The sequence below is a fragment of the Diaporthe citri genome (genome assembly GCF_014595645.1).
Source record: "Diaporthe citri strain NFHF-8-4 chromosome Unknown scaffold_3, whole genome shotgun sequence".
NCBI classification, from domain to species: Eukaryota; Fungi; Ascomycota; class Sordariomycetes; order Diaporthales; family Diaporthaceae; genus Diaporthe; species Diaporthe citri.
The window spans coordinates 3655028-3679053 of NW_025064848.1; the positions used below are offsets into that span (position 1 = coordinate 3655028).

The 24026-nt window shown below is 54.5% G+C and overlaps 8 protein-coding genes across 8 annotated transcripts; 4 read left to right on the plus strand and 4 right to left on the minus strand.

The window, feature by feature from the left end:
- Window positions 1-686: 686 nt before the first annotated feature.
- INS49_008581 (uncharacterized protein) lies at window positions 687-2679 on the plus strand (the record flags this gene model as incomplete). The annotated part of the gene is made up of 5 exons (XM_043169321.1): window positions 687-1192; window positions 1256-1413; window positions 1468-1691; window positions 1754-2156; window positions 2231-2679. The coding sequence occupies 5 exons, from the start codon at window positions 687-689 to the stop codon at window positions 2677-2679; spliced, it is 1740 nt and encodes a 579-aa protein (XP_043027001.1).
- Window positions 2680-2986: 307 nt separating this feature from the next.
- Window positions 2987-3518, minus strand: INS49_008582 (uncharacterized protein; the record flags this gene model as incomplete). The annotated part of the gene is made up of 3 exons (XM_043169322.1): window positions 2987-3072; window positions 3137-3236; window positions 3300-3518. 3 exons carry the CDS (start codon window positions 3516-3518, stop codon window positions 2987-2989), a joined length of 405 nt encoding a protein of 134 aa, XP_043027002.1.
- A 1174-nt stretch (window positions 3519-4692) lies between these two features.
- Window positions 4693-8312, plus strand: INS49_008583 (uncharacterized protein; the record flags this gene model as incomplete). The annotated part of the gene is made up of 4 exons (XM_043169323.1): window positions 4693-5527; window positions 5598-5823; window positions 5877-6969; window positions 7041-8312. The coding sequence occupies 4 exons, from the start codon at window positions 4693-4695 to the stop codon at window positions 8310-8312; spliced, it is 3426 nt and encodes a 1141-aa protein (XP_043027003.1).
- Window positions 8313-8685: 373 nt separating this feature from the next.
- INS49_008584 (uncharacterized protein) lies at window positions 8686-10971 on the minus strand (the record flags this gene model as incomplete). The annotated part of the gene is made up of 1 exon (XM_043169324.1): window positions 8686-10971. The coding sequence occupies one exon, from the start codon at window positions 10969-10971 to the stop codon at window positions 8686-8688; it is 2286 nt and encodes a 761-aa protein (XP_043027004.1).
- A 1598-nt stretch (window positions 10972-12569) lies between these two features.
- On the minus strand, window positions 12570-15849 carry INS49_008585 (uncharacterized protein; the record flags this gene model as incomplete). The annotated part of the gene is made up of 8 exons (XM_043169325.1): window positions 12570-12608; window positions 12778-12798; window positions 12859-13282; window positions 13419-13475; window positions 13551-13722; window positions 13776-14397; window positions 15198-15539; window positions 15598-15849. 8 exons carry the CDS (start codon window positions 15847-15849, stop codon window positions 12570-12572), a joined length of 1929 nt encoding a protein of 642 aa, XP_043027005.1.
- Window positions 15850-16744: 895 nt separating this feature from the next.
- On the plus strand, window positions 16745-19363 carry INS49_008586 (uncharacterized protein; the record flags this gene model as incomplete). Its single annotated transcript, XM_043169326.1, has 1 exon — window positions 16745-19363. One exon carries the CDS (start codon window positions 16745-16747, stop codon window positions 19361-19363), a length of 2619 nt encoding a protein of 872 aa, XP_043027006.1.
- Window positions 19364-20037: 674 nt separating this feature from the next.
- INS49_008587 (uncharacterized protein) lies at window positions 20038-20459 on the minus strand (the record flags this gene model as incomplete). Its single annotated transcript, XM_043169327.1, has 2 exons — window positions 20038-20328; window positions 20412-20459. The coding sequence occupies 2 exons, from the start codon at window positions 20457-20459 to the stop codon at window positions 20038-20040; spliced, it is 339 nt and encodes a 112-aa protein (XP_043027007.1).
- A 1003-nt stretch (window positions 20460-21462) lies between these two features.
- On the plus strand, window positions 21463-23513 carry INS49_008588 (uncharacterized protein; the record flags this gene model as incomplete). The annotated part of the gene is made up of 3 exons (XM_043169328.1): window positions 21463-21511; window positions 21635-21840; window positions 21897-23513. 3 exons carry the CDS (start codon window positions 21463-21465, stop codon window positions 23511-23513), a joined length of 1872 nt encoding a protein of 623 aa, XP_043027008.1.
- Between the last annotated feature and the right edge of the window lie 513 nt (window positions 23514-24026).

Genomic DNA, 24026 nt, shown 5'->3' on the forward strand with positions numbered 1-24026 from the left:
CCGGAGCCTGATCGACGCCGTCGGCCAGGCTGCATGATCTACGGGACATATCCCGGGCCTCAGGATGGAGACGTGCTGGGGAGACCACCTGATCGGGCTCGGCGGGGACTGATGGTCGATGGCCATCTATCTGCCCTCCGTAAACCAGCCAACAGAGCTCGGTTCCCTCTTTCTTATGTTCCATTGCGTGGCCAGTTGGCAGGGACCGATCCTTAGCCTTGCAGGCCGCAAACTTCGCACTTTGGAAGTATACGGGGACTCCACTCGTGCGTGTCAAGCGACGTGCGGAGTTAGGATTTGCCGTGTGAGGCAGGAGCGATGAAGTCCTCGATATCCTGATGCCCTTCATGTCTCTCGCTCTTTCGGGGCGTTCAATTTGCCCATCTTGCCGGCCATCCCATGTATCATTGGGTGGTGACTGTGGACGATCGAAACCCAAAGGGCCTCGAGTGTGGCCGAGGTGAAGACACTGTTTGTTAACCACTGCTGGGACCATGCGTCGATAAAAGCGGTTCCATTTCTGCAATCGATCCTGGGCGTTTGGCACCTCGATAAATACTTGACTCCTCGGTCAACACCGGTGCCCAGAGTGCCTGGGAAGACAGTTTTACATCTATCCAAAGTTGCGCGAGGAGCTACTTTTTGCACGTTTACACCAAACATCAGGACATCTTGACAAGTCGACGATGAACGGCCACGCACACACTAACGGTAACGGGGTGCATCCGGTCTACACCGTCATCGATCAGCCCCTGGGCACCCCGAAACCCATCCGCATCGTTTGTGTCGGCGCTGGTGTCAGCGGCATCAACCTTCTTCGTACTCTCCGACTCAACCTTACCGACTATGACGCCCAGATATACGAGAAGAACGAGCAAGTGGGCGGTACCTGGCTCGAGAACCGCTACCCTGGCTGTCGATGTGACATCCCCAGTCACTGCTACCAGTACTCGTGGCGGCCGAACAAGGAGTGGAGCAATTTCTTCGCCCCAGCCAGGGAAATCAATGACTACCTGTGCCAGGTATGCAAGGAAGAAAGCATGATGCCCTTGATCAAATTACAACACCAAGTCACCGCTGCGTTGTGGGATGAGGCCACGAGTGTTTGGCGTTTGAAGGTCCAAGACCTTCAGACGGGAGTCGAGTTCGATGATGAGGCAAACTTCCTGATCAATGCGTCAGGGATACTGAAGTGAGCAAGACAACCAACTCTGGGTATTCACTGGGTGACTGTGCAAGTGCTGACATCAAACAGCAACTGGAAGTGGCCCGACGTTGAGGGACTCCACGACTTCAAAGGAGACTTGGTACACACTGCCTCATGGCCAGAAGGGTATGACCTTACCAACAAGAATGTCGCGCTGATAGGTAATGGTGCATCCGGAATCCAATTGCTACCAGCAATCGAGCCAGGTTAGTTGATAGGTCGCGGCCGCTCGGGACAGCGCTTTCTGACGATGGGCATAGATGTCAAGAAGCTGTACCACATCGTCCGTACGCCAACCTGGATTCCACCACCATGGCGACAGGGGCAAGCGATGATGGGAGGTGGCCAGATCCTGAAGGAGATAAGCCTCGACGAGAAAGAGAACTTCACTCCCGAGCAGATCCGGAAATTCGAGGATGATCCAAAGTTCTACAGGCGCTTCGTGAAAAGTATCGAGAAAGATACCAGCGGAAACTTCAGACTGGTAAGACATGCACGCTGCCAGGTAGTAGAATTAAGCATGCTGACTGTGCCGCTGTCTTATAGATGGTCAGAGATGGCCCCATACAAGCATTCGCTAGCGCCAAAATCAGAGAGTATATGACCATGATGCTTGGGGGCGACGAGAAGCTGTGCCAGGCGCTGATACCCAACTTTCCCCTCGGCACGAGAAGAATGACACCTGCACCCGGATACCTAGAGGCACTCCGAAAAGACAACGTGGAGGTCGTGAAGGGCGACATCAGGAGATTCGTGGCCGACGGCATCGAGATGGCCTCCGGAGAAGTCCTGAAGGTCGACGCAATAATCTGCGCCACCGGCTTCGACATCTCCTTCCGGCCGCGGTTCCCCTTGGTCGGCCGTGAGGGCAACCTCCAGGACAGATGGAGCGAGGACACGCCCACGGCCTACATGTCGTGCGCCGTGGCTGGGATGCCAAATTACTTCAGTAAGCCTCCACACTCTCCAACGATTGCTGAACCGATCACCGTCTGCAGGCCGCTGACCACCTTGTCATCATAGCATTCCTCGGCCCGAACGCCCCCATCGGCCACGGCTCCGTCTTCACACTGAGCGAGCACATCGCCAAGTATATCGTGCGCGTCCTGAAGAAGTGCCAAACGGAACGCATCCGTGCCATAGCGCCGACCCAGGACGCCGTGGACGACTTCAACGAGCACATCAAACACTTCATGCCGCGCACGGCGTGGGGTGCCCCTGGGAGGTCGTGGTTCAAGGCGGGCAAGGAGGACGGTCCAGTCGTCGCGTTGCACCCGGGTAGCCGGGTGCACTTCTTTCACATGCTGGAGACCCTCCGAGGCGAGGACTTCGAGTACGTATACGACTGCGAGGCTGGCAGCGGGAAGGGGAAGCAGAACCGCTTCGCGTACCTGGGGAACGGATTCTCGGTGCGAGAGCTGGATCAGGCGTTTGACTCCACTTGGTATCTGGACGAGTCGGCAGTCATTTAAGGGAGGTTCTGTCTTTTTGTTATGGACGAGGTCTCTTTGATGTCGGCGTTGGGAAGCTGCGGCTGCGTTGTGTTCTTCGCCATCGACCTGTATGGCCTCGAGGGGTGGTCTGTTATTCTATTAATATGTGTAGGCAAGGCTATAGGCATTTCATCCTTGAGCAATGCCAGTGTGCGGACGTATATATCGCCACAAAATTTCCGCCATCCTCACATCAATACTGCGTGTGGGTCAAAGAACTCGTAGGTGTCCGTTGGTGTCACTTGATACTTGACACAACATGCCGTACATAGCCTGTCGTCTCACATCATGGAGTCGAATCCCCTGGGTCCCCTTCCTCGCGGCGTTTCTTTATCGCCTGCATCAGCTCGTAGAGCTGCCCTACTTGTTGATCTACAATTACCAGGTCAGCACAGGGTCAAATTTCGGGGTGCATGAAGAACTGGGATCAACGAACTGCTCATCTTCTCGACCTTTCCCGGGTCCAACTTCTCACCGACCCAGGCGTCGCCCTCTATCTTCTGGGCATAAAGCTGCCACTCGGTCAAAAATCCAATCTGAGCAGCTCATGTCAGCAAGCTGATCGGGATACTTCATCGAGAGCATTGCCCTGAACTTACCAGATGTGCAGGGTTGTCGACGTTGCGGTGGGCCCTGAACTCGTGCTTGATGTACTCGTCGCCCAGCACGCGCATCTGCTGCGGCAGGTGCTTGCGGTGGGCGCGGAACAGCCGCCGGTACAGCGGTATTGGCGGCAGCAGGGCGAGGGGCTCGGGCCGGAGGCCGTTGCCGCCGCGGGCGGAGGTTGCTGAGGCCAGGAGGCGCCTTGATGAGTTCATGGCTTTTTGGGGATGTGTGTGAGGATTGGCGCCGATGGCCCTGCTGAGAGATAGGATCGAGTTCTCTCTTGTTTCAACCAGGGCCCCAGGAAGTGAGAATGGTATAACTAGCTCAGAGATCACTTATTGAATAATCTCGTTGGTGCTAGGAGTGAAGGTGATGCTGAGTCGAAGCCATCGCAGAGTGGGTATCCTCAATGTACGGTCCGAGGAACTGGTGGATCATTAAGCGGTACCCAGCATGACGCTGGACCGGTCATAGACCGTGCGTATGTTTGCGCCAGGTTAAGCGCGCGACCCTGTGTGCCTAACCCCACAGGCGGCGGGTGGGGCGTAGTTTTCGCGTAGTTTACACCGCCTCCTAGAAGTATCTTACGACTGACTGCGTCACACTGACCGATTCCCCGTCTCTTGTCTTCCGAGTTTCCCACTTCACAATGCCACGCCTCTGTCCGCCCGGCTCATCATGTCGTCTCACAACTCCCTGGAGCAAACGTAAAGTTATTGAACATGCTGTGGCAGTGTCGCACATGTCTGCGCCAGCGTGGCATGGGTCTCTCCAGCGAGCAGGGGCAGCCCATTCGCCCGGAATCTTGTGTCGAGCTGTGCCGCATCCGGGCCGCAGCCAACAGGCTCGGGATGCTGCATGCGATAGGCCTTCGAGGCAGCCCAACATGCACGACCGGGCCCACAACCAATGGAGGCTGCAAATTTACGTTGCAGTGGAGCAACCGCGTCGCTGGGCCCTTCCAAACCAGCCCTCCGGCCATAAAGTGTCGCAGGCGACCCCGTCTTGACCTCACTCCTGTAGGTGTTGCTGCTATGTCTTCTCAAGCTTATGATCGATTTCTGTGATGTCGTTTGAGTCTCATTTCGGTCATGAAGTAGTACCACTATTCTTTTTGCATAGTTGGCAATGTCAGCCTCGAGTGAGAATGCACCCGTTAACCTGCTGGCACTGGATGGCGGCGGCATCAGGGGAGTCTCTGAGCTTGTCATACTCGATGAGGTAATGAAGAGGGTGCAGCAGAAGGGAAACCTTACAAGCCTTCCAAAGCCATGCGATTACTTCCACCTTGTTGGGGGCACGAGCACCGGAGGGTCAGTCAACTCCCACCCTTTCCAATATCACCGGCAAGTTGACATATGAGATGACCGCAGCCTCGTGGCCATCATGCTCGGCCGTTTGTGTATGGGCACCCAAGAAGCGCTGGAGGCGTACGACAATTTCGCGAGCGAGATCTTCTCCAAGAGGCGGAGGAGCCTCACGGAGAAGTACAAGGCGAAGGCTCTCGAAGAGACCGTGAAGAAGCTCGTCCGCGCCCAGGAGAAAGGCAGTGTCATGCGGAGCCGGCGCCCAGGCCAAGAAAAGGGCCATGCCTTCGTCTGCACCATGCCCGCTCAACGACACAAGGAGATGGTCTGCCTAAGGACTTATGATGTCGAAGGGGACAAGTATCCAAACTGTCTCATATACGAAGCGGCCCGGGCGACCACAGCAGCGACCACGTACTTCAAACCCATGACCATCAAGGACGAGGAGGGCAAGGAGGAGAAGCTCGTGGATGCCGCCCTGGGGACTAACAATCCAATTTCGATACTGTGGGACGAGGCTGTCAATCTGTTCGGCAGAAAACGCAGGCTCGGCTGCGTGGTCAGCCTTGGCACGGGGTCTCGCAAAGTCGAAATGGCGCCCGGGGGAGAAAAGTTGAAGGAGAAGGCCAAGTTCCTCATCAGCGCAATCAAGTTGATGAAAGAGATCGGCACGGACTCGGAGAAGGACCATCAGAGATGGCAGGTCAAGTTTGAGGAATTCGAAAACACTTACTTCCGTCTGAATGTTGACGGAGGTGCTCAAGGCATCGAGCTCTCGGACTGGCAGAAGATAGGACAGCTGAAAGCAAGGACGCGGGACTATTTACAAAATCCCAGCGTGAAGAAGACGATTGATGACCTGGCTGAGGTGCTAGTGGAGAACAAAAGCTCAGGCTTGAACCTTGCTCACGGCAGTAAGTACGGACTTTTCTCATCAATGTCACCGCGGCGTGTCAAGATGATCTTGACTGATGGATTTCATAGGCAGTCTGAGCAAAGAGACCACCATACCAGCAGAGCCGAGAGCTATTCGCAGGGGTAAATCTAGCAACATATTCACAGGCCGAGAAGCAATTCTGAATAGGCTCGACAAACACTTTGGGCCTCGTAAGCCTGGTGATACGTCTAGGCGAGAATTCCACCTCCGTGGCATGGGCGGCGTAGGTAAGACCCAGATCGCCTTGAAGTTCACGGAAAGAAACGAAAAGAGGTGAGTATATCGTCTCGTCCTACTTTACTAGTCACAGTGCTGACCACTGCAAGATTCCATATTTTATGGGTGGATGCGACCGACGCCGTCACTACGGAGCAAAGCTACAAGCAGATAGCCACGATCATATTCGGTTCAGAGGAGAAAAAGGACCCGGTGCAGGAAGTCCTTCTCTGGCTGCAGAAAAGAGAAGAACAGTGGTTGCTGGTGTTCGATAACGCCCCACCCTCGAGTCTCGCCAAGTATTTGCCCGACGGAGATCATGGTAACATCCTCTACACGAGCAGACAGCATAATTTGCAGCCACGCCTACGGCCAGATTGCGTGGCGAGCATCGATACCATGGATGCTCCCGAAGGCATACTGCTACTCCTCAGATCCGCACAGAAAGCCACCGACGTAGCCGAAAACCGGGAATTGGCAAGGTCCATCGTCAATGCGTTGGGATTGTTGCCTTTGGCTATCGATCAAGCTGGGGCCTATATACACATGGCTCCATGTCCGCTGAATGAGTACCTGGCAGTCTTCAACGAACAGAAGGAAGTGCTGCTCCGCAGCCCGCGTTTCAAGGGAGGCGATGAGCAACGACATATTGCTGTCTATGCCACGTTCAACATCTCTTACAGAGCCATCAAGGCCTTCGCCGACAAGAAAGAGGACATGGCTAGGGTCAAGGACGCCTCGAATGCGCTCAAGCTCCTCAGCTTGATTTCTTTCTATCACAATGAGGGTGTTATGGGTATCGTTTTCGAACGGGCAGCTTTGAACCGTTGTGAACTCGGGAGGGCTGAAAAGTTTCCGCTCAAGGCTGGTGAAGTCGACCTTGAGAGTCTTATCGGGACTTGTGAAACGGAAATCACACCGGAGCATCCAGACGGAAGAGACTGGCTATGCGCCGACGTCGTCGGAGGCCTCGGCTTCCTCAACGAGTTCTCGCTCATCAAATTTGACATCTCAATCGACTACGTCAATATGCATGTCCTTGTGCACGAATGGGCCAGGAGCCGAATGGACGGGGACGAGCGATCCAACTGGGGTGTTGCGGCCAAAAGCCTGGTCATGGACTCAATCAAGCTCGAAAATGGTGTCCAGGGCACTCGATACCGCCGCGATATACTGCCTAACATGGAAGCCTGCCTGAAGCACGTCAATGCCGAACATGAAAACTCTGCTCTTGAGAGTGAATACTTGGAAAAGCGGCGACTGTTTTCGAACAGAGTTCCAACTTGGATGCCGCCGAGGCGATGATGTTGAAGGCATTGGAGTACAGGAAGGCGTATTTTGGCCCTCTTCATAGTGGCCCGTTCTCAGCTATGTCAAAGCTCGCACGTTTGTACAAGACACAGGGGAAATACGACAAGGCAGAGGAGATGCTCTTGGAAGTCATCGACAGGCGTACACTTTATCTGAAAGAGCGCAAATGGCAGGCTTTTAAGGAAGCAAACGTGACCACTGCGGACGAAAAGGTGCGTCAGAAGACTGTGCTTGACGAATATAATCCTTTTGACGATCGGAATCTCCGAAAAGATAAAATGGTATTAGCCGAGGTGCTGGCCAAAAAGGACATCATGTCAGCAGCAGCGGATATTTACGAGGAGTTTATGAGGTGGAGCGAGACAGAGCATGGGATGGATAGCGCAGAGGCACGCCGCTGGCGACAGCGGGCCAGCCAGGCTCGAGACACCAGCTTTGACCGACAGGTCGACGAAAGTCAGTCCATGACCATCCAAGAGGCACAAGAAAAGCTCGAGAGCACGGTGGCTGAGCTAGGGCCTGTCCACCATTCAACGACCCACGCGAAAGAGCAACTGGCCAAAGTGCTCACAAGACAAGGCGCATTCCGGGAGGCGTCGACGCTGCTATGGGAGGTGTGTGATTGGAACAAGAGTCTCTACGGTGAGTACTCGTTGGGACACATGGACGCGACGTCTGCCCTGGCCAAGTTGTACCTGAAGCAGAATCGGCTGTATGATTCTGGGGACCTATATGCCGTAACGATGACCAAATACGACGATTTGCTTGGGTTCTTTCACCCCAAGACTCTCGACAGTGTGTGGCATCTGGCATTAATCTCGGCCGCCAAGGCCGAGTACGAAAAGGCAGTCACGTTCGTCGAAGTTTGCCTGAATGGCTACAAGCACGCGTTGGGCACCGAACATAGGAAGTCACAGATCTGCGCCCACCTCCTGGTCCAGTATCGGTACTACCTGAGGACAATTCCCGACTACGTCAGGACCAGAATCAGCAATAAGGCGATCCAGGCAAACAAAGATGCGTATGCTTTGGGAGAGTCCGCCCCACAGTGGATGCGGGAATGGCAACCTGTTTCCGATGAGGCCATGATTCGGGAGCGTCTGGACCGTGGGGAAATAGTCTACGGGTATGAAATGAAGGAAGTTGATGTCGATGGCTTGCCCTTCTATCGGCTGAACCCGGTCAAAGAGTATACCGGGCAGGAGACCGCGGTGAACATATTGCAATGGCAATAAGGCGCGTTATTGGCGTTGTGCGACCTCACAAGGGTTTCACGTTGTAGCGTCTGTTGCATTAAATAGGAATCAGAGATTCGCACCTGCAAAAAGGGAGGGCGTACCAGTGCATCTCGAGCACTAAACCACATGAGAGTTCATACACCCAATACCACAGCCAACAGCCATGCCTAATTCACATACCTATAGGTGTTAGGTGTGTGGGTGTGTGGGTGTTGGGTGTGGATTTGCCAATTAGGCATGGGTGATACGCTCCAAATTGCTGTACCGGTGTACCCTCCGTTCTTGCAGGTGCTAATCTTCATATTCTTAAATAGCGGCTTGTTTAATTAACTACTACTTGGAATCTCTCGTGACGTGCCTGTGAAGAACTCTATGGCTCTAAAGCCTCCAAGATCCAATTCGACTGCACGACGCTCACTTTCTTCGCGTAATTCTTTGTCGTGAACACATGCTCAAGGAACATGATGGCCTCCTTCTTCTGTCCGTGCAGGACACTGGATGGGTGTATCGCCACCACGTGCTTGCCCTGTGTCGTGACGTAGCTGGCATCTGGCGCGAGAATAGCTGTTTTCACGGAGAACCCCTTCAAGAAACACTTCAACAAGGACTCAGCGCGATCTGGAGACATGGGGTTGAAAGGCTGAGGATCTGGCTCTGGCGCCTCGGACAACATCTTCTCCTTGAGGCAGAGACCCCGTAGTTGTTTCCGAATGTTCAGAGCTTGCCGCATGACCCTCACATTGACTTTCCTGCGCTTACACCAATCGGCTCGATCCGAGTTCTCCGCTGTGTATTGCTGGATTGTGGTAAGGTAAGTGAGGAGATCGCCTTCTCTGCGATAAACTTCCTTCCGGTATTCCTCGACTTGCTCTCGTTCTTCCTCGGAGCGTAGCTGGTGAAAGATGTCTTCTCCGGCGGTGAGACAGGCAATGATGTCGATCGCTTCCAACAGACAGTCGTACTTGGGGTCTGCTGCCGCAAGGAGCACCCTTCCGTATGGAGCCGTGACAGGGAAAGACGCCATCTTTTCGCCCATCTCGGTGATCGATCCGTCATCACCAATGGCTCCTAAGATGTTTAAATGAAGCAGAGCCTTCTCGAACGCTTCATCGTCAGGTGTATCCATGAGAGGGAACTCGAAGATGTCAGTAACGCCTCGGGATTTCATTGTCAAGACGGCACCCAGAGCGTCCACTCTTAGGATTTCTGGCAAGTCCGCGTCTTTGAGTGACTCAAAACCTTCTTCCGTATAGAGCCTGAAGCACTTTCCTGCAGCTTCTCTTCCGGCTCGGCCAGCTCGTTGAATGGCAGACGATTTTGAAATGGGTTTTGCCAAGAGTGACTCCATCCCCAAGCGGGCACGAAACTGTTTGACTTTGGCCTTCCCAGTGTCGACAACGTAGCGGACGCCCGGCACAGTGACTGATGTTTCAGCGATGTTGGTGGCCAGAACAACCTTCCTGACAACCCTGCCCTTGACGGGTTGGAAAGCCTTCTGTTGCGCTTCTATAGACATCTGGCCGAACAGTGGGATTGGCACGAGTTTTGGGACTTTCGGATCCAGGGTTTTGGCGTAGTCCTCGATGATCTTCTGGGCAGTCTCGATTTGTTCCTGGCCGATGAGGAAGGCAAGGATATCACCTGGACACGGCTGCTCTGTATGAATCTTGAAAATGGTCTTTAGCAGAGCGTCCTGGATATCAGGAACAGGTTTTGGCGTGTGGATCAACTCGACAGGATACAGGCGACCTGGGATGTCTAGGGTAGCCGGCTTCAGAGTCCCGGTGGGCTTCTCAACCGTGAAGAAAGACTGGACTTTTTCCAAGTTTGCGGTGGCACTCATCACCACAACCTTCAATGGGATACCCCCGCGGCCGGCCTTATCTCCGGAGATAATCTGTTTGAGGAAGCCAGAAAGCAGGTCGACGTCCACGCTTCTTTCGTGAATTTCGTCCACGATAACAGCGCTGTACTGTCGTAGGTGAGGGTCACGGAGAAGCTCTTGGAGGAGCATACCTTCCGTGAGGAACTTGACCTTCGTTCCTCGTGGAACGTTGTGGTCGAACCGTACTGAATAACCGACCAGACCTTCACGGTTTCCGGTTGCCTGGCGGAGCGGCGTGCCTGCCTCGTTTGAGACCCTGTGAGCCAGTGTGGTCGCAGCTACCCGCCGTGGTTGAGTAATGGCAATCACGCCTCCGACGGAGGCGTCGTTGACTCTGTTGCCTCCCGAGCGTACCTTGACCGTCCTTTTTCGACACCAGTCTTCCGTGAAGAGGAACTGTGGGACCTGGGTACTCTTGCCAGAGCCTGTTTCTGCCGTGACGATAAGCACATCGTTCTTTCTGAGGCCATCCCGGATCTCGTTCCTGTGCTCCCAAATGGGCAACTTCTCCCGCAGCCGTAGCAGGTCTCTGTCTCCTTCCTCTTTCCGAGGCTTCTCGTCGCCCTTGCCTTGACGATGCTGCTCAGTCCTCACTGGCTCCTTCCTCACCTGGTCCTTCTTCGATGTCTCTGACTGTGGTGTGTGGGTGGCGTTGGTATCGCTCTTGCTGTCCTTTGGCTTGCTGGGAGCGAAATAACCCTCTAGTGAGATTGTCTTATCACCGATTCTGATAAAGTTACCAGAATCGGTTGTTTTTCGTCGTTTCGTCATAGTGGCGTCTGCTTTTGGGACACCGTAGTGGTACCAAGGCCACCACAGGGAAGTATGTTGTAAGTTGGTTGATGGTGAGCAGCCTCAGATAATTCAGCAGATGATATGTGTGGGTCCATACAGGTGCTGAGGTAAGCGGATTGGCAGCTCGCCCACTAGCTTAAACTACCGTCGTAGTCTGTGCTTGCAGTTCGCGCTTGCAGTATGGTTCGGGGTCTGTTCCTTTTTTCTTTTCTTTATTTTTTGAACACTCTTTTCGCAACTGGAAAAACGGAGGGTACACCGGTACATCAACTCGTGGCATAGCTGCAGCCAACCAGAGCGCATCACCCAGGCCTAGTTCACACACCCACACCCAACACCTGTCAGGGCCGTGGGGCTGATCGTGCGCAGGGGCCCTCTGGGCCCCGTCTGGTTGGCTTATCTTATCAGCCCAACTGGCCTCCAAAACCACTCTGATCTGCCCTTTCGGCGATTCTTCCTTTTCCTTTCTTTTTCTTAGGCAACCCTAGTTGTAAATCAACCATTCTTCACTGTCATATTGTGCCCTCGTTGCCATTTCGACGTGAGGACCGTCTCAACACCTATGTACTTAATTTACACACTTGATTTGTATACTTAATTCATATATTTAAGCTTCATTAATTATATAAATTAATTACATATGTATTAAGTATATAAATTAAGCAGTTAAGTTAAGTGTAGCTGTTAAGTGTTTAAATTTCTATGTAGTTTAAGGCTGGCGATATACTGGTGTACCTTCTATTTTTGCAGATGTGAATCTCTGCCCCCCCCCCCCTTTTTCTTCTTCTTTTTCGTGAGGATAGTATGACTTGTGAAACGACTGTCAGTCCAAAAGATACACACATGTGGGCGTCCTATTCGCTCGGCTCTCAATATCAGCCTGATCGGGATTCATGCTCAGTGCTAGACAAACTCTGGGTGCCTGGCTCCAAGGACTGGACATCAGATTTACAGAGCCGACCTCCGCTCAGTTCTTTTGGCTGAGGACAGCTCGTCAGCACCTATGTGTACAAATTATCTGAGCTTATCCACGCACTCACCATCTACCTGGCCGCCTTGATACTGGACGACGTGGCTGGATAAGCTGGAAATATTCAATGCCTTCTTCCCCTGACAGCAAATGCCGCCTTACCTTAAACCACCAAACCTCCAGCAGTCTTAGCATTCCCAGTGGAAGCTGTCAGCATATCCTGAGGTCCCGAACAAGCCCCAAAGGGCTGGGTTGGACAGTCTACGACATCTTGGAGTGTCTTAGTGTGTGAGCAGGAACGCTGCAAAAAACCATAGCCAAGAATGAAGCCCGGGAAATGGTCTTCGTGGATTACTCAGGAGTACTAATTGTGACACATTCTCATTTGATGACCTCAACTCATCATCCGGTCTACCATGCATGCATTCCCTCTCACATGTTCTTGTGCAATTCAAGACTGTAATCAGGATTCCGATCATGAAACCATAAACGCCGACACTGTTTCGAGAACTATCCGAGCCAGACTGTACAATAGACCTGGGTCCCGGGTCAGGATCCTGCGATGTGCATGCAACATTGCACTGATGACTGGTGTTTGCTGTGTTTAACGAATGCGGCTCAACTTCTCGCGGTTCATCCGGACCTGTGAGATTGTAAGTCAGCGAGAGGTGAACAACATGATACCGGGGCAGAAGTGTGCGAAGGGTAGCAGCTGTATTAAGCAACCAGAGCGCCTCTGTGCATGATGTAAAATGGCTTAGACGCAAGTAGGAAGGGCCGGCGGAAAACTTTGGGTGCAAGGGGTGTCTTACACGGTCGTCCACTGCATCGGTCTGTGATATCATGTTAGTGGATGTGGCCAGATGGTCAAGATTGGTGGTAAGCGAACTCACCTTCCCTGCAAGCCTGTCCAGACGCTCATTCTGTGTTGTGAGATTGCCGCCCATGCCGATGGCAGCACCTTTGAGTTTGCCCACGATGTCCGTCAAGTCATCTATGCCTTCATTGATTTGATCTTCGTCGTTCTCGTCTTCCCTGGCCAGCTCATCATCACTTTCGTCGTCTTTGAAAATGAATTTACTTCTCTCCGCGTTGTTGCGCCTCGCCCCCAGTGGCCCAGAAGGTTTGTTGCCATTGATGTCTTTGAACATGTCTTCCATCTGTTGCTCTGATTTATAAGCCGATTTTGCTGTGCTTTCACGTGCCTCTTTATCCTCTTGGTACTGGGCCAGGGTCTCGGCGTCCCTCTTGTTCAGTGTGCGTTTCGAGGGCCCAAACATGCCGGAAAACATGCTGTCATTGATCGTCTTGAGTTCCCTACGAGATCTCAGTCAGTTGCTCATAGCCAGTATCAGGAGCCGGGCGTTCTCAGCCCAGAAACTTCAGAGAACAGAAAAAGCCCCAAAATGCGCGTTTGTATATGATGATTCGAAGTGTGAAAAATCAAACGTACTTGGTGCTCTTTTCCGCATTGCGACTCATCACCAGTGCTGCATCCACGTTCCGCTCCCTGCGCAATATTGGTCAGCAGCTGTTACCAGAACAGCGAAATTCATCATCGCAATGAGGATTTGGGAATTCTCACGTTCTTGCGAGCCGGTTGTCCTGCTCTCCCAGACGAGCAGCTGAGGAGGCTGCAAGGCCCAGCGCTTGTTCTCCGAGAGCTCTCGACCGGGCGAGCGAATCTATGCCAGCTTTTCTGATCTCTCTGGTCTGGGCATTGGTGGCCCGGACATCTTCCCTCTCCCTCTCCTCCTCTGTGTCGTGTCAGTAAAAGAGGCTGGGCAGCAGAACACGCAGTCATTCTTACCTGTCATCTCGCGAGGCGCACCATAACCACCATATTCATCGTCTTCTGCTGCTCCCTCCTGTCTCGCCGTCGGAGGCAAGGGGTTGTATCGATCTTGAGCATTGCCAAGCAAGGTGCCCTTCGAAGGGTCGTTGTCGTACCGACTCGGAGTGGACCGAAAAGGAGCAGACCCATTCGGAGGGGATTGCACGGATGGAGCTCCGCCCTGCTGCGGAGGTACATAGCGACTAGAGGCACCACCGAATAGCTCGTTGCTGCCCGCGTCATCGCCAAAACCGCCGTATCCGCCAGGACGCCTCTGGTTGGCACTGAAAGCCGCAGCGTTGTCGTTGTCGTACCGGTTCGATCCGTACCCGTTCTGGTTGCCGAACTTCTCGTCTCCAAACCGGCTGTTGTCGCTGGCCACCGACGGGCTCTGGTAGGGCGGAGGTGCGGTGCTGGACGCGAACGAGTTCATGCGCGGGTTCGACGGAAGTCCTCCGGGCGCCCCGGGCCCGCCGGGTCCGCCGAGCTTCTGCTGATGGAGGTCGTTACGGGCCTGTTGGTATGGCGTTATGGGAGCGGAGTAGGGGTTCTCGTCCACGGGCTCCTTCTTCTTCTTGCTGAAAAGACCCATCTTGAGCTGTTTTGGTGGTTAATACACAAGTCTTGTTGTAGCGAACACCGATTGTTGTACACGGAACGACAAGTTGAAACGGAAGAAATGTGAGGGAAGAAAGCACGTCGATGATCAACAGCGTCCTTTACTCTGATGTAGGATCTGGAAAAGGGGACGGAAGGGTGTTGAGACCGAGGCGTGTTTCGAGAGGGTTGACAGGGATAAATAGGAATAGGTAGCGGTGGGGACTTCAGCGGCCTGAAGTGGGAGGGTTTCAATGCTGGCAAAATGCTAAAACAGTCGTCAGGCACGGGGAGTGGGACGGCTTTGTGCAAGGTATAGGGGACACTGCAATTAGCTTGGGGTGGTTTGGCACCAATGGCTAGCACTGGCCGCTCATCCCATCGTTCTAGCGGCCTTGGGAACCCGCCTGGCCGTCAGATGCCGTCCATGCAGATCCAGGATCCCGACCGCCCCCCTCGTAACAAGATTGCCACATGCCGGGGGGTTGCGTACGTGGTGGGCTACTCCACAACATTCGAGCTGCGCTCTCTACGTGAACCACAGCCCCCGTGGAGGACCTGATCTGACGGGCGACCATGACACGACTGGTGGCATCTGGGACAGGCAGCCAGCCGCTGGCCGTCAGGATCGGGCCTCTGCCCTCCCTCTCTGCCTCTGCGAATTGGGGGAATAGCAAGCTGGGAGCCCCTTTCCTCAACTCAATATCATCAAAGCGGGCTTGCGGGATCATGGCTGGATTCGAGAAACCAAGAAGTGGGCTGCCTTGTCAGGTATGTCTGGGGGTTATGTATCAGGCTCACCTTCTCGTAGGCCCTGCCAAGAGCACCCTTCTCTTTCTGCTTCCCACCTTTGCGGGGACCATTTTTATTGCGGCGGAACGGCAGGCGTGACTTGTCGTGTGCGCCTGCATCTGCTGCAGCTGTTTCCGATCCGGCATCTGCTCTTCTAGATGCAGTATCACTTGCGCCTTTCTGCTGCTTCTTCGCATCTGTGCCCTGGGTCTTTGTGCTGCCGGTGCCATGTTTCGTGGATGCCGCAGGCCTGGGGCCTAGCAGGAGCCAAACGCTTGGTGCCATTGGGGGCAGTATCAGCAGCGGCAACATCAGCAGCAGGCGGCTGTAGGCGTGGCTGTGGCCGTGGAACTAGGATTGGGCGCGGGCGTGGGCGTGGTTTGTCTTGCGTGTCAGCCTGCACCTCAACTTCCTTTTCGTCTTCAAGGGTCTCGTTGTCGCTGTCAATCTTGTCGGCCTGAACCTCGAGTTTCTTCTCGCCTTCGAGGTCCTGGTCGTCGCTGTCGCTCGTGTCCTGCTGATCGGCCGTCGCCTGGCCTAGTGCTGTGCTTAACTTCGTAGCCTGCCCCACTCGCCCACCCTTGTCGGGTTTCTCGTCCCCAATCGTAAGTAGCGGCGATGAGTCCACCGCCGTGGGCCGTGAGATGACAGGTGTTGCCATGGTTGGCAACGCGAGAGTTGGGACTCCCAAAGTAGACAAGACGACTGTCGGATCTCTGGTCGTCGAGCTGCTCGTTTGCGAAGGTAAGCGGTGTGACTCTTCATAGTCGTCTCTGCCTTGGGCCAGTTGTGAGCAATAGCCGTGGCAGTCGATTTAAGCTGCCTGCCAGCCCTGCAGTCAAAGGAAACCGACGCCACTCCACCTTACCCAACTTCACTTCTTACCTTTGTCCACAACTCTAGGACGTCTCCCGCCCCAGACCAGTCGACCAGGGCCTCGACACTGCAAGAAGACTGAGAAATACTGAAATTCACACCGAATCCAATTGATTGCCCGATTGCAAATATGCAGTGCTAAACTGCGCAACGCTGCAGACGGTCTTGAATCTTCAAGATTGTACCGCAAGTGTAGCTTCCACCTCTCGAAAAGAGCAAGCTACGAGTCGACCCACTACCCTCACTCTCTGCGAAAGCAGTCAAACTTAGGTCAAGATGTTACCTCAATTACCAACAAGCTATTCTCCTTGCATAAGACCTCTAAGAATCATACGAAAACCTGCCATACACTGAGTCTTTCGGGCCGCCGCCACTCCTGAGCATTTCATCGCCTTCACTCGGCCCCAGTGCATCTCGGTATCCTTAGGAGCCGAGCATCGAGACGACCACAGTCATTGAAGCGTTTGGTTATCAGTCCTAGGCTGCGAGAGCTTGAGAGAGCGGCTGGACTCGGCTGGGCTCTGTGCGCGGTTGTGGCATAGCTACCTGTTCCAAAGACCACTCGTTGCTGCTGCGAATCACACCGCCATACCTGCCCAAGAGCCCGCCCCTTGTTGTCTTTGACCCTGTGCACCTGCCTTGGTGTCCAAATCACCAGGTTGACTTCGTCCTCATCGACAATGTCAGTGTTCACGTTCGAGACGGAGCCAACAAGGGTCTCATCCCCGTGGTTACGTCCGGCCGAGAACCCGGAGAAGAGGGTCACGAAGTTGGAGGCCGAGCCACAGGAGGGAGCGATAGAGTACAAACTGCATTTGCTCCTACGGCCCAGGCGACCGTACGAGACCGTCACAACCGGAACAGCCTCGGGGTCCCAACGACCTGGACGGAATGAGTTTCACTCTACTCCAGACTCATCCCATGGCAGCCTCATTGATGTGGGTCGTCTGGCCATCAGTTCGGCCCCGACAGATGGGTCACGGCGGAAAGCCCCCTCTGAAACCAACACCACTACCAGCGAATCGCGCAAACTGCGTCTTTATCATCTGACAACTCAACTGCTCTGGAGGCTTCAGCAATCGATGAGGTACAACCCGCTGGGAACGACTGACTCGCTCATCCCCAAACTCCCTGATGACAGCGTTGATCTAGCCGCAGCGGTACGGCTTGGAAATCTGTGGCAAGGGCTAGAGGAGTCTAAGGGCGCGCTATACGAGATAGGAGTTTCCGACGATGGCACGCTGGTTGGACTTCCCGATGATGAGATGGAGGAGAGTCTTTTGACCCTTCGAGTAATGGCAGCGAGCCTTGGGTGCGTCGTGGAAGTGACCCGGCGGCAGTGCGTCGGAGAGTGTCAATGGACCGAGAAGCCTTCTCCGAAGAAGACAGGTGATGCCACTCCGCAGCCCGTCACTCATCAAGAGCAGCTATACGTGGTCGAGGCATTCGTGAAACCTTCTCCTGGTATTGAAGATCAGACACCGGACATAGTGGACCGAACTACATCTGTTTCGCCGGGGCAAGCAGCCGACGTGGAAGCCAGTTCGACGACAGAGCAGCTTCGAGTCACTCTTACGGGCCCAACTGACGGTGGCAAGTCGACGTTACTGGGTACGCTTTGCACAGGAATTTTCGACAATGGCTCAGGACGGAGCCGGACCTTCTTGTTGCGGCATCGCCATGAGCTGACGTCGGGAATGACAACCTCGGTCTCCCAAATGTTGATTGGCTACAAGAACAGCGGCCATGATGAAAACCTCATCTACAGTTTCTCGGACCGCAACATTGACTCCTGGGAAGGCATACACGACTTGTCGCGTGACGGCAGGCTAGTCTTCGTGTCCGATTCTGCCGGCCATCTTCGATTTCGACGGACAATACTGCGCGGACTCGTCGGCTGGGCACCTCACTGGACAATCTTGTGCTTGGCTGCCACTGATGGTGATGCTAAGGGCAGGTCTACGCCAACGTCTTCCCAAGATGAAGCGGACTCTCCCATGGGTGAAGTTAATCAGACCAAGGCATACATGGACCTGTGTCTCAAACTCCGCATGCCTCTTGTCATCGTCATCACCAAGCTCGATGTTGCTACCACAATAAGTCTCCGTGCCACGCTGACGAAAGTCTTGGCTGCGATGAAGAGCGCTGGAAGGGTGCCGAAGCTGCTGATCAAGCAAAGAATACAGTCTGACCCCACAAGAGTTCCCGCAGTAGACGAGGATGACATACAGCCTCTGATATCCGACATGAAGAGGAGTGGCAACCTGCTCGACTTCGTCCCGATCGTGTCGACGAGTGCCGTGAAAGGTGAAGGGATCGGTCTGCTCCACGCACTGCTCCAAAATCTGCCGATACCGCCAACTCCCACGGCTCGAGACTATGTCGGTCTAGCTCTAAATCCCGAGCAGCCGGACTCTGTGTTTCACATCGAAGACAAGTTCAGCCTCTCTGCGTTGTACGGGAATGCCGTGAAGGACGATGAAGAAGCCGAGCATGGAACAGTTGTTGCGGGCTATCTTCGCTTCGGCCATCTGGCGGTGGGCGACCAAGTGCTGGTAGGACCGTTCCCACCAGATGACGACTCGAGCACCATCACTCCCGAGGATCGGGCCTCGCCAGGCGGGGAAGGGCTCTCTGTCTCTCATCACTCGTCCTCGGAACTCAGCCGACTCGCGATGCGAAACGCTGTCCCAGCCTCTGCCATCAAGGGTGAATGGTACGATGCCCAGATCGCCACCATCCGCAATTTGCGTCTCCCAGTGCGCGTGCTGGAACCTGGCCAGGCAGGCACCATCGGCATTGTCTTTAACATGCCAGACGAGGACCTCTCCGACAGCATCTTTGAGCGTCACCCGCGGCCGCTGCCTAAAATACGCAAAGGCATGGTGCTAGCGATGCCTAGCAAGCACATGGTGGAAACGGGCCTGTCACTTCAGGCAGCAAGCGGCGTCACTGCAGTCTTTGAGGATGCCTCGACAGATGAACTGATAGTGGGGAGCAACGTCAAGGTCTATATCGCCAGCGTTCGCGCCTCGGCTAGGATACTACGCGTGTCTCCAACGTGGACGTATCCTGACACGCCTGTTGACGACGACGATGACGTTTTCGTCATCAGCGATGAGAAAGAGTCCGCAAGGCAACAGGATAATGGCAAGCTGGTATACGAGGTGCAGCTTGAGCTCCTCTCGCAGCGGGAGTGGGTCGAGATGGGCTCGCAGGTTGTGATATTGGAGGGAGGCAGCAGAGACAAGTCCGGGCTTTTAGGATTTGTGGGCCGCGTCATAGAGATAGCGGAATAGTCGATAGACAACAGCATTGTATGTTTTTTTTTTTTTCTGATTTAGTCTTCTTATAGAGCGCATTCCATGTCTTTCTTCCTCGATGACGCTCTGTCTCCCATTCATGTCTGGTTGTGTCGGTGCTGTCATCTGTCCCAATTCAATTCCATCTGCTTTATCGCCTCCGAGTTTCACAATATCACACATCTCGGCTGTGTCACGGATCCTCCAACATTTTCGGGTTGTCCCGGTGATTTCTGGCTGCGTATACTGCCTCTGATCTGCCAATCTGCGTCGTCCTGGGGCGCTCTACGGCAGTTGTCCATGAAGCGTACTTGGGACCCCGTTGCCACCATGACGAGACTGATGGATTGCTCACGGATTGAGAGCTAGAATACCAACTCGGCATGTCATTGGGCTGGACAAGTCATTGAGCTGGACATGTACGGCCCTCGATGCCCTGCCAATGGCCATGGCCGAGATCACACTAACAACCCGACCTTGTATCAAGACACGCTGGCATTGACAATGAGGATATGCTCGTGGAGAGACGAGACAAACATGCAGTTCTCTGGACTCGTTGACAATCATCGGTCCGCGACTCCAGGCTTGAGGTGCAGGGCGGACGCAGTATTCATCGTTCCATTTCCTTTTGCGCTGGTATCATCTTCGTCCTCCACCTTTGCATCGCCTTCCTAGGCCCTGACCAACCCGTAGAACAGTGTCCATGTCAGAACGAACCCAGCCAGTCCCCCGGATAGCCCGCTAGTCCATAGCTCCAGCTGCCCACGAAAGTAAAGACTGGTGTCGAAGACAGGCTTCCCCGCGGACAGGGAGGCCGGGGCGACGCGAATGGCGTAGAAGAGGACGGCCGTCAGCAGGGTGAAGCCGATGTAGAAGAGGAAGCCGGCGTAAGACTCGAGGCCGAGAATGCCGGCCGCGACACCGAAGAGGGATGCTGTCAGAGACTGGAGGTTGGCGAGGGCCTATGGATTGGCTTAGTTAGCTGGCGACAAACTGACGACGGGGCCTGGGCGCGGTGTCTCTGACCTTGGTATTGTGCACAAACAGACTCCTGCACAATCGGGGAGATCTGCAGCTCCTTTTCCGACGGCATCTTGGGCTGCGTTCGGGGATCAAGATTGCTGTGGTGAAGCTCGGGGCATGTCTCCTCTCGTTGTCGGAGGTTGCTCACCAACTGGGGCAGTGCAGTGCTGGGGCGAGCTTCGGAATGCTGTCGTCGATCTGGAAGCGTTGGGGCTTCTTCCGCCTTCCCAAGCCAGCCCATGCCCGCCGCTAGGCCACAGCGGGAATCCCTGCAGCTTTCCCGTCTCAAGCGGCCCTGAACCCAGCAGCAGGCAGGTGGTCTCGCCCCAAAAATGGCACCTGACGAACTGCGGCCCCAGCTTCCCATCCGCAGACCGAGATGAGCACTGGGCCCATCCCACGGCGGGCCATCCACCGCCCAGCAGAAGCACCGGGCACGCAGGAGCGCTTGCAATCCGAATGTCCACTCTGGACAGGGACAGTTGGACCCTTAGCTCGTTCCGTCGACTCATTTTACTTTGATGAACACCCCTGGCACCGCCCAAGCGAGAGAGGGAGCGGTGGGCATACGAGCCTCGTCAAGTGTCCTTCTTCCCTTTTGGTTGCACATGCCTTTGGTCCTTCTCTCTCTTTCTGCTGATCAGATAGTGATTGGCAATTGCATTCATTTGCAGACGACGTCGGTACCACGCAGACCCAGATCTCCAGCCAGAATCCATTCTGGATACTGGCACTGACTCTGGCACTGACACACCTTCGTTACTCCGTCGCTGTTCACACACCGATATTCCGACCCGACCAATCCCACGCCCCCAGTCCCCAGTACGCCACCGCCCTCGACCTCCCAGGCAGTGCTCTAGTGTGCAGTGCAGTGCTTGCTTCCTGTTTCGTTTCGTTTCGAGGCATCCTTTGTTGGTCTGGGCCCGTATACCGACCGACCCCTTTCAGCTTCCACAGAACCTCGGGAGTCCGTGAACACCTCCGTTGGGATCATTAGCCTTTTTGTGCACATGTAACTGCATGGCTGGTGCAACAAGTGCCGCAGCTTGTCTTCCTCGATTTAGGTCTCTTTCATGGAGACGGTCATTTACGACGAGACTCCTCTCGCCGAGTACCTCAAGGGTCAGTCCACGACCTGTGCTTTACAGTTCTTCTCCTGCGACCTATTGTATTGTTCTTCTCTTATCACATGATACAACATCAACATGCGGCCCCTTACGCTGACCGGTTTTCTGACAACAATAGACGAGGGCGAGGAACAGCAACGAGACTGGGCACAACAGGAACCAGACGTGATCATAGACACACCACCACCGAGCCCGCCAAGTCCTTCGTTCGCGCCCACGGGGAGGCCTCTAGTCAAGGCGCGCTTCCGCAGCAAGATACCCGACGCGCTAAACATCAAGCTTCCCACCCCCAAGAAGCGCCTGAGCTCTTTGCAAGATGGAGCGGTAAGAAGGTTCCCGTGCAAGCACTCTCATCTTTGGCTGATCCACGAGATATGCAGACCGCAGTCGCGAACAAGCTAGACCGCGCAGACAATTCCAAGTTCCTGGAACAATTCCGCTACACCATTGTTGCGTCCCAGTTGTTAAGTGGCCACTCGATATTGGGGCAGCATGGCCAGGCGCAGAGTTCCAAGATACATCCCGGGAGCGACCATGATCCGAACATTCCCACGCAAACCGGCTTGCTACTCACGGCTGTTGGGGCACTTGGGCTCGCGTGGTTCATCAGCTGGCTGTACGGGGGAGGATACTCGCACCTGACGAAGAAGAGAGTGGTGGTCTTTGTGGTGATCTTTGGCGTCGCTGGCGTCGCGTCGCAAGCATACATAAGGCAACAATGGCTCAAATATGTCAGGGAGCAGGCACTGACGGAGATCACAACGTTTGTTTCAAGAGCACAGGACTTCGACAGCGCATCGAGCGCCGCAGTTGCCCTGGTCCAGGAGGTGGAGCTTGTTTCTCGCGGATATCGCCTCAGCGCCCCACTGCCACCTATCAGCCGAATCGAGGACCAAAGCCAGACCCGGAGATGCGTGAGGCTCAGGAAAGCCCTGAGGAAGAGCTTTGGGGGAATTATTTCCAAGTATGAGCAGGCTTCCTCGGTGATCAAAGGGTTCTCTGAACAGCTGGATTTGGAACGGTACTACGACATCTACGACATCAGCGATCTGGACATGTCGGATGCATTGCAAGGCTACTCGGAGGGCGAATTCGAGGACATGGAATCCCTGCGAACCCTGAAGATCGTGGCGTCCCGATTTCACGTGTTGCGAAAGATGTTCCTCTGCGCACTCCTCTCGATGGAAGCACAAGGCGACGACTCTGATTTCCTGCGATGGACGACCGTTGTGGAATCTCTCCGGACACTCAACGAGGCCACGGCTGCATCGTATAAGCGGGTTGGGGATATTCTGGGGGAGGAACAGTCATTCCAACCGGCGGTGTCGATCGCCGACAAGGGCCCGCTCTCACCCGGACGCGAGAGATGGCGCTCACAACTAAGCAAGCTGAACTCTCTCACGACGGGCATTCGCGGACTGCAGGCGAAGATGACGTTACTGCGGGAGGAATCTGATCGCGCGCTGAATACCGCCTCCGACCTCTCGGAGCTGGGACCAAGCCTGATGGCACAATACGAGTCGATCGGTCAAGACCTTGAGATGCTCCAGCAGGCATGGAAGGACGGCCGGGCCGCTGTGGCGTCGGGTATCGACCGTAACGAAAAGCGTCTTTCGTCCATTAGTGGAATGCTCTCCCCAGCTATATCCTTGGGAGGGCTGACCACCGTTGAGGAAAGCGGTGGTAGTGTATCAGACGCGCTTAAGGCACTTACGGGAGAATCGCCAGACAGCCCCGACGCGGGCAGCAATTCCGGAGAGAGTGAAGAGATATTTGAGGCTGTTGCGGGTCCGCCACTACGACCCAGGAGCATGCTGACAAGAGGGGAGAGAATAGCGAAGATGAGAGAGGAGCGCGAGAGGAGAGCAGAGACGAAAGACAAGTTCGAGGCGAACCGCGGCATGCTCAAAGAGCTCGAGATGGTCATCAACCTGCGTCCGAACAAGAACAGGAGACAGACCCTGCCACCGAATCCGAGCCGCGTCGTCTCGCTGTGAGCGAGTACTCTTCCAGGCCGCATCCCGTGCCGCTCCTTTCATGACTAACGATTTGCTTGTTTTTGGTTTTCTGGTTTACATGCTTGCTTGCTTTTGCAACCATGGCTATCGGCGTTCCATCCGGCGGTGGAGGCGGCGGCGGCGGCTTACAGTCCTTCGAGGATACCTTTTCTTGAGATTTTCTACCATCACTTTCCTTGTGTCAAAAAACTGCATGCAGAGGCGATATCCAAGCGACCTGTACAAAACTATATAGATCTTGAGGGGCGACGGAACTCAAGGGTCGTCAAGGCGTTGGAGGATATGTTGTGTTTGAACCCAATGGGCCCACGTGGCCATGGAAAAAATAGTCGATAATGTTTGGTCACTGTACAGTAGGAATTTACTGACCGAAGTACAAGCCAAAAATAAATCAACAAAAACTTATTGAAACGTCTATAGCATAGGATCGCGAGAATCTTTGCTTGGTTTCGTTTCCCAAGATGGTCGTTTGCAGGGTGAATACCGCGATGG